We start from the raw sequence: 9,504 nt of genomic DNA, 5'->3' as shown, positions 1-9,504 counted from the left end.
AACAATGATTATCAATTCCCATCTATAAGGTTTGGAATTGGGCAAAAAGCGCATGGGGTATTCGAGTTATATACTAAGGATTCTGTGTTCGCCCAACTTACTGCCATCACCAATATGTTGAAGAATTTGCAACGACCAAGTAAGGTGAAAGAAGTGAAGGCAGCCAACTTAGCATGTTTATTATACCTTGGAAATCACCACAAGAGTAAGTTACCTACCAATCAGGAATCCATCAACTATGTAGAAAATTACAATCGAATCAACAACAACCCTATTCTAACACCTATAATATTGGATGGCGTCAACATCCAAACTTTTCGTGGGGAAGTCAAGGAACCAGCAACACTAATTAACTCGTTCGACAGCAGAATTTCAATAACTCCCAAGGTTTTAAAAAAAATATGCCATGGCATAATTCTAACAAGGGAGTACCATATTCATCCAACATAAGTTCTTTAGAGGCCATACTCCAAGATTTTATAGCAATCACGAAGACCATGCTGCAAGACCATGCGACCTCTATAAAAAACCAAAGAGCTTTGCTTCAAAGCCACAACTCATCTCTAAGGGCGTTGGAGGGTCAAGTTGGTCAAATTGTTGCAACATTACAAGAATGTCAACCAAGTCATCTGCCAAGTGACACTGAAGTAACTAAACCTCGTGGAAAAGAACAGTGTAGTGCACTCACTTTACGGAGTGGCACCCAAATCAATGTACAAGATAAATTTAGGGGAAGAAAGAATGATGATTTACCCCGTGTAATTGTGCAAGCTGAGCGTGAAATGCCAGGAGAGACACAAGTGGAAGAGGATAAGGATGATGGTCTATCCAGTGAAATTACTGAAGGAGAAAACAAAATGCCATGGAAAATGTTGTCCCATCCCTTCATTAGAAGAAGTCAAACCCCATCACCTTTCCCACAAAGACTAAAGAAGCATAATGATGACATTTAATTCAAGAAGTTTGTCAACACTCTGGACCAACTCCACATCAATGTTCATTTTCTTGAAGCTATAGAACAAATGCCGACATATGCTAAATTTCTCAAAGAGATTGCTACCAATAAAAGAAAATATGAGAAGTATGAGATTATTGCTACAGAAAAATCATTTTGCTCTGCCTTAAGCAAACTGCCGCCAAAGTGACAAGATCTAGATAACTTTATCATTCCATGTTCGATAGGAGAAAATTATGTTCGGAAGGCACTATGTGACCTTAGCTCAAGCGTGAACTTAATGCCTAAGTCAATCTTCGTGAAGCTTGGAATAGGAAATGCAAGACCCACCTCTGTTATCTTGCAACTAGCCGACCGCTCTCATATTCGTCCCGAGGGGCGAGTCGAGGATGTCATTGTAAAGGTGGATAAATTTGTGTTTCCAATAGATTTCCTTATACTTGATTATGAGGTTGATGCACGATACCCATAATCTTGGGGAGACCCTTCCTAGCTATTGGGCGTATTCTTATCGACTGTGAGAAGGGTGAGCTCACCATAAGAGTAGCCGGTCAATGTGTAACTTTTAATGTTTTCTATACTCTCAAGTACATGGACTAGACTGAAGAATGTCATATCATTTTCGAAGTGGATTTATTGATAACAGGAGAAGCTGATCAATTTTTCCATGACAATTTCCTTCAGCTAGAAAATTATGAGCGGCTTATTGAAGAAGAAAGTGCCAATGAGCTCAATGACTTTTCTATGGAGGTGCAGCAGGCTAGCTTTCTCATAGCTAGCCCAGGTACACGCTTTGAACCTCTTGATTTCGATGAGTTGTTCCTCCTAAGCGCTCATTATAGTATGCACCTATCATAAAGTTAAAGAATTTGCCACAACATCTTAAATATGTTTACCTGGGTAGTAATGAAACTTTACTTGTTATTATTTCCTCTTCCCTTACTCCTAACTAATAATGTAGTTTGTTAAGTGTTTTGTCACATCACAAAAAAGTGTTAGGATGGACAATGGCAGATATAAATAAGATAAGTCCCACTATATGCATGCACAAGATCTTGTTGGAAGAATGCCATGCCAAATCCATAGAGCCACAAAGAAGAATAAACTCAATCATGAAGAAAGTGGTGATGAAAGAAATCCTCAAATGACTTGATGTTGGAGTGACTTACCCCATATCTAATAGTTTATGGGGAGTCCCGTCTAATGTGTGCCAAAGAAGGGAAACGTGACCGTAGTGACTAGTGGGGACAATGAGTTGTTACTAACACACACTGTCACCGAATGGCGGATATGCATGGACTACCGCAAACTAAACAAGGCTACCAAGAATGACCACTTCCCTTTGCCCTTCATCGATCAAATGCTGGATCGATTGGTAGGCAAGGCATTTTACTGCTTCTTGGACAGATATTCTGGGTACAATCAAATTGTCATCGCATCAGAGGACCAGGAGAAGACTACATTCACATGTCCTTATGACACTTATGCTTTCCGGAGGATGCCTTTTGGAATATGTAATGCCCCAACAACTTTTCAACGATGCATGCAAGCTATCTTTTCTGACATGGTTGAGGACTTCCTAGAAATCTTTATGGGTGACTTCTCAGTTTCTGGAGATGACTTTGAGAAATACCTCGATAATTTGGCAAAGGTACTCATGCGATGTGAGGAGGCCGACCTCGTGTTGAATTTGGAAAAGTTTCACTTCATGGTGACCGAAAGCATTGTGCTAGGCCATAAGATATCTCATAAGGGCATTAAAGTGGACAAAGAGTGATTGTAGGAGACCGGGGGGGGCGAACATCTCCAATAAGAAGTTTCTCAAGAGGATGTCTCCTCACGTCTAACAAGACCTACTGCTTCCATAGGAGAAAATTGAGTTCATCAAGAACAATGCTAATCCTCTTGTTTGTGAAAACTTTATCCACTTTGAAGGACGAGTTCCTAGATCCAGTTTTGGAACCATCATCAGAGGAAGTCTCATGAGACGACATCTTGATAAGAGCAAAAGAACGCAACGAGAAAGGATCTCTGAGCAGGTGATACCATCAACACAAATCCACATGATCAAAGTGAAGACACCATGTTGAACATACAGAAAAATGTCATCTCTATTTTATTGAATGAATCACAAAACTCATTGCTTACAATGAAAGAAAATGCGTTATTTATACACACACAGCGCATACAATTATACAAGCTAACTTGAACTACACAAGCTAACAAGCACCAAGTCACATCTGGCATAAGAACCCTGATAACAACCTGAACCTCCTGATAACCAACTAGCTACTAGCTCTCATACTCCAACAACGTCAAACTTATTTTATTTTCTTCGAAAAGAATATACAACAGTCAAGTTCTTACTGAATCTGTTAGACAATCATAATTTTCAAATATGGACGAAGAATTTCTTAATACTTATTATAGAGAAAAATCTGACCTAAAAAAAATATAGCAGAGGCTTGGCCACCTACTGTACTTTTCAATTTCAATTTTCGAACTCGAGAAAATTGTGAGTAAAAATGTATTTTTATTTTTCATTAAAACCCAACAAATACATGAATGAGTTGATGCGCTTTTTATTTCCGTTTTTTTTTGGTTGAGCGACCATATCATATAAAACAAAAACATATTCTATCAATTACGCTTTTCACTCAAAAACGGATGAATTGATGCACTTTTTATTTTAACTAATTAATTAATTTTTGTTGTTGAATGAACATATCATATAAAATAAAGACGTATTTTATCGATCATGTTTTCATTAAAAACAAGGCACATAAAAATGAATTTGGTTTACCCGTTATTTAATACTGAGTTGAGTTCTAATTGTTCGAAATAGGTCTTCAAGAAAAACACTAGAAGATCAAGACGCATCACTCCGCAGTCGATTGCAGATTCATCATTAATTCAGTATTAGTACGTATATATCTAAAAATTCAATATTTTTTTTATTAGTTATTTATTTTATTAATCGTGTCCATACTAAAGTTTTATTTCTCTCTATTACATATAAATTTTTAATATTATAAATATATATATATATATATATATATATATATATATATATCCATCCTAAAAAATATTTATAAATCCGCCAATGTCTACAATCATCATTCAACAACTGGTATGCGCTAAGAAAAAACCACAACAACAAGAAACATCGCTCCACATTAGGGGTTTTCAAAAATACCCGACCCGAACTCTCCAACCTGTCGATCTCGTATAAAATTATCGGGTATTTTAGAGGTAAATACTCGATTTTACGAGTCGGGTACCCAACTCATTATTTTTGACAGGTTTTCGGGTCGAGGTCGGGTCATAAAATTACCATTAACTGGGTACCTGTCGATCTTATTCCACTTTTTTTTTTATTTTATTACTATTTTTATTTTAAATTAGATTTTTGATTTCTAATTTCAAAATTATTTTACCCTAACATTTTAAATATCTATTTTTTTAACCTTAACATTTAAATTATTTCTTAAATTTTTTATCTATAATTTAAATTTATAAATTTTATGTTTATGTTATGTACTACTTTTATATAAACTTTTGAGTTTTAAATTTTATGTTTTTTATGTGGATTTTTCTAAAAAATAATATAAAGTAATAAAAAAATATTAATCGGGTAGCTGTGACCCGAAAATATGGGTACTCGAATTTTATGGGTATCCGACTTACGGATACTCAACTCTTACGACTAGGGGTGTTAAAAAAAATCTAAAATCATTAACCGTAACTGTTAATCGGTGTAACCGTAATATTTAACAAGTTAATTAATCATACAGTTAATACGAAATGGTTTCGGTTAACCGAACCGCTAAAAATTATGGTTAACAGTTAAGGTTACGATTACGAATTTTGATAAACGGCTAACCGTTGATTAACCGTTAATAAATTAAATTTATAATTATATTTCTAATTTATTATATTTTACATAAATAACTTAATATAAGTTTATATTATTTATAATTTATATATATATTTAATAAAATTTGCATAAAAATAACTTAATATATATTTTTATTATTTTTTATTTTTTATTTCTTTGAAAATATATAAACATACCTACATCAATATAATTATATGTTTATTGTTAGCTGCTAAGATATTGAGATATGTACATATTTACATCGATGTAAGTATGTGTTAAGTGTTACACTTTTTTATTTTATTCACTTACACCGATGTAGTATGTGTTAAATGGTACAATTTTTTGTTTTATTCACTTATACCAGTGAAAGTATGTGTTAAACACTACACTTGTTTATTTTATTTACTTATACCAATGTAAGTATGTGTTAAGTGCTACATTTTTTTTTGTAATATGAATTATGAAAAAAATTGATAAATAATTGTAATAGGTTAATCGTAGGTTAACTTGTATCCGAATCGTTAATAACGATTAACCATTAGCGGTTAATTATTTCTTAATGAATAGATTACGTTTAAAAAATCTCATAACTGTTATAACGATTAACCCACCGTTTAAACTAAACGATATAATTAATCGTCCATGAACAATCCTACTTACGGGACGAGTCATGAGCCAATTTTTTTGTGACTCGAAATTTCTTGGTACCCGACATTTCGAGTATCTTAAAATACGAGTACCCTAATTTTAACAACCTGCTCCACCTGGCCACAATCAACACCGACCATTAAACCTAACACATCTGCTTAGGGATACTATTGTTTTAGCTTACACCCACTCAAACCAAATCAAATGGTCAAATGTCCTTTAACATTAACATTAACATTTTAAAACTTTTATTGAGTTTGAGATTCATAAATTATATGCAAGTTTGATTTATTCTTGCCTCTATAATTAAAACGGGAATGATTAACAAATCAACTAATAATAATCTCTTTTTTCTCTTTTATTTACCATCAATGTCCACAAATAATGAGGAAAGTATAAATAATTAAATACTAACGAGAATAAATGTAGTGAAGATGCGTGTTTGTTGGACAAAAATGAAGATGTGGCTTCACAACTACCAAATTTTAAGCAGACCATCCCACAGCCACGTGGCCTCTAGCTGGCCGTCCATCAAACCTACCCAGCGCCGTTTTTCTCGTATAAGTACCCCAGTTACATGGCCCAGTAAACCTACCCTTCCATCTAGATCTTGTTCTCCTTTTCCTGCATTTGCCTTTTGTTTGTCAGAGATATTTCGTAGACCTATCTTCTTAATATCCTGTAATATCTCTGGCGGAACCGATGGCAAATACTAACGTGCAGGATATTAGAAAGGCACAAAGAGCCGAGGGTCCGGCAACCATCCTCGCCATCGGCACCGCCACTCCTTCCAATTGTGTTTCTCAGGCCGACTACCCGGACTACTACTTCCGTATCACCAACAGCGAACACATGACAGACCTCAAAGAAAAATTTAAGCGCATGTGTACGTACTAATATACCATATGCATTGAACTGTACTACACATATCTGTTATTGAATTTATGTTGTCTCAACAGGCGACAAATCGATGATCAAGAAACGATATATGTATCTGACTGAGGAAATATTGAAGGAGAATCCAAACATGTGTGCGTACATGGCTCCTTCTCTTGACGCACGCCAAGACATAGTGGTGGTGGAGGTGCCGAAGCTGGGGAAAGAAGCCGCGACAAAGGCCATCAAAGAATGGGGTCAGCCGAAATCCAAGATCACCCACCTTGTTTTCTGCACTACTTCCGGCGTAGACATGCCCGGTGCAGACTACCAACTCACCAAGTTGCTCGGACTGAGACCCTCGGTGAAGAGGTACATGATGTATCAACAAGGCTGCTTTGCTGGCGGAACCGTGCTCCGTCTCGCCAAGGACTTGGCGGAAAACAACAAGGGGGCTCGTGTTCTCGTGATCTGTTCCGAGATCACGGCTGTCACTTTCCGTGGACCCTCTGACACGCACTTGGATTCCCTAGTGGGTCAAGCACTTTTCGGTGATGGCGCTGCAGCTGTCATCATAGGTGCCGACCCTGATACTAAAATCGAACGCCCTATTTTTCAGCTTGTATCGGCTGCTCAGACGATCTTGCCGGACTCGGAGGGAGCCATCGACGGACACTTGCGTGAGGTGGGACTCACTTTCCATTTGCTGAAAGACGTACCCGGCTTGATTTCGAAGAACATAGAGAAAAGCTTAGTAGAAGCCTTCTCCCCAATTGGCATTAACGACTGGAACTCAATCTTCTGGATCGCTCATCCCGGTGGCCCAGCGATACTCGATCAAGTGGAAGCCAAATTGGGTCTTAAAGAAGAGAAACTCCGAGCGACACGCCATGTGCTGAGTGAGTTCGGCAACATGTCGAGTGCATGTGTGTTGTTCATCTTAAACGAGATGAGAAAGAAATCGATCGAAGAAGGGAAGGCCAGCACCGGTGAAGGGTTGGAATGGGGTGTTCTTTTCGGATTCGGACCAGGTCTCACCGTCGAAACTATTGTGCTACATAGTCTCCCCACCGCCCATGCAAGTCACTAACGGATCCGTCGTTCAACGGTTGAACTAAAACAATAATAACAAATAAGAAAAAAGTGAGAGTTATTGTTTGGTGTTGGGGAGAAATGAAAACATGAAAACTGTGCTATGGTGTTGACGTATTTTTATATTTTGTAAAGCGTATGTGTAATTATGGTGTGATCACCTATCCCCTTGATTAAACAAGAGGAGGTTCACATTTTCGTGGAACTGAATTAAACTGGAATGAGTCCTTTACCTGCCCAGTGCCTCCACAAATCGCATTTGAAGGTTGGGAAAAGGATTGTCCATCTATATTCTGTAGCCCTGGTATTAATATCACTTTGTTATGTGCCGTTGCCTTCTCTCTCCTCCTCTCCTCTCCTCTTCTTCTCAATTCAACGTGTACACTAATAATTGATATCTAATAAATATCTAATACCAATAAATTAAATACTAAATTAATATATATATTCAGAAATACAAGAATTATAAAAAATTATTTAAAATTTAGTTGTTCAAACACATTTGTTTTTAAACCTTTGAACTAAATTAGGAAACTTTAAGTTTAATGATAAAATGTAAACTTTTTATCAGACTAAATAAATATTGATAATTGAAAAATTATAAAAGAATGAATTTCAGAATTTTAGTAAAAAATATAATAATTTATATAGTATAATCTATGAATATTAAAAGATGTAGTAGGAATGAAACAAAAATTATTTTAGTATATTTTTGTGTGACTTTCCAACTGAATTTTTATATTTGTTCTATTTATAGATATATGTCTGTACTAAAACATTATTATTATTATTATTATTATTATTATTATTATTATTATTATTATTATTATTATTATTATTATTATTATTATTATTATATCTTAAAAACGTATACAATAAATATAGCTTTGATAATTTGAAAATGAAAAAAAATAAGTAATACGGAATCAAAACAAGATAAAAGAATAAACTACACCTATAAAAATACAATACTTATAGAAAATTTCGTGCAACAACAATTTATGAATTTTATTTATAGGAAATTTTAGGGTAAAGTATATAAATGGTCACTGAACTTTTCAGATGCTTGCATTTAGGTCCCTAACTTTTAAAACTTGCAGTACAATCACCAAACATTTAGTTCGTTTGCAATATGGTTCCCGAAGTAACGACCGTTTCACTGTCATTAGGGTAAATTATATAAATGGAGACTTTTCAGGCGCTTGCATTTAGGTCCCCCTAACTTTTAAAACTTGCAACACATTCATCAATTATATTCTAAACCCCCAATTTCAAAATGCTTTAATTACATTCTAAACCTCAAATTCCAAAAATACTTCAATTACATGCCCAACCCCAAATTCATAATCCATTCTCAAAATCTTCCATAACAAAATGAACTTGAAGCAACAACCCTAAACTCTCAAAACATAACCCTAAATGTTAAATTTCCCCACCAATTAACCCCACATAATCAACAACATTTAGTTCATTTTGGGTCCATAACAATAAGTGATTATGTTGGGTTTAGGATTTAAAAGTTCGATTTAACCAACTATAAGTGAAAAATACTCAATTCGATTTGAAAAACTTATTTTTCGACTTGAATTGATTAAAAAAATTTGATATAAATTGACTTTGAGTTGTAATTTCATAAACTCAACTTAAAAAAATTTCAAGTTAAAATCGAGTTGTAAAATACAACTCGAATATCTCAAATTTTTTAGTAATTAGTGGATTAATTTTTAAGTTTGAGTCAAGTCCCTTGACTCTGTATGATATTGTATATCACATATGGAAAAAATATGACGAAATATATGCATTGTATACGGTTAAAAAACTATTTAAATTAGAATCAAACAATATTATAGTATTATAAATATATAATTAAATTTAAACAGAAACTCAAAAATTCGATTCAATTCGACTTGATTTAAATTTTATAAACTCAAATCGAAAAATTTTCGAGTAAACTATTTTATAAACTGAACTAAATTAAAATCAAATAATATTATAATATAATAAATATGTATAATTAAATTTAAACAGAAACTCGAAAATTCAATTCAATTCG

The 9,504-nt window shown here is 34.5% G+C and overlaps 1 protein-coding gene across 1 annotated transcript; it reads left to right on the top strand.

Moving 5' to 3' along the window:
* Positions 1–6,085: 6,085 nt before the first annotated feature.
* Positions 6,086–7,691, top strand: LOC120216231 (chalcone synthase). Its single transcript, XM_039213719.1, has 2 exons — positions 6,086–6,369; positions 6,443–7,691. The coding sequence occupies exons 1-2, from the start codon at positions 6,186–6,188 to the stop codon at positions 7,447–7,449; spliced, it is 1,191 nt and encodes a 396-aa protein (XP_039069650.1). The 5' UTR covers positions 6,086–6,185; the 3' UTR covers positions 7,450–7,691.
* Positions 7,692–9,504: the final 1,813 nt, after the last annotated feature.

The sequence above is a fragment of the Hibiscus syriacus genome, unplaced genomic scaffold (assembly GCF_006381635.1).
Source record: "Hibiscus syriacus cultivar Baekdansim isolate YM2019G1 unplaced genomic scaffold, ASM638163v2 tig00110159_pilon, whole genome shotgun sequence".
Classification (NCBI taxonomy): Eukaryota; Viridiplantae; Streptophyta; class Magnoliopsida; order Malvales; family Malvaceae; genus Hibiscus; species Hibiscus syriacus.
This window is presented reverse-complemented; position numbering and strand designations above follow the sequence as displayed.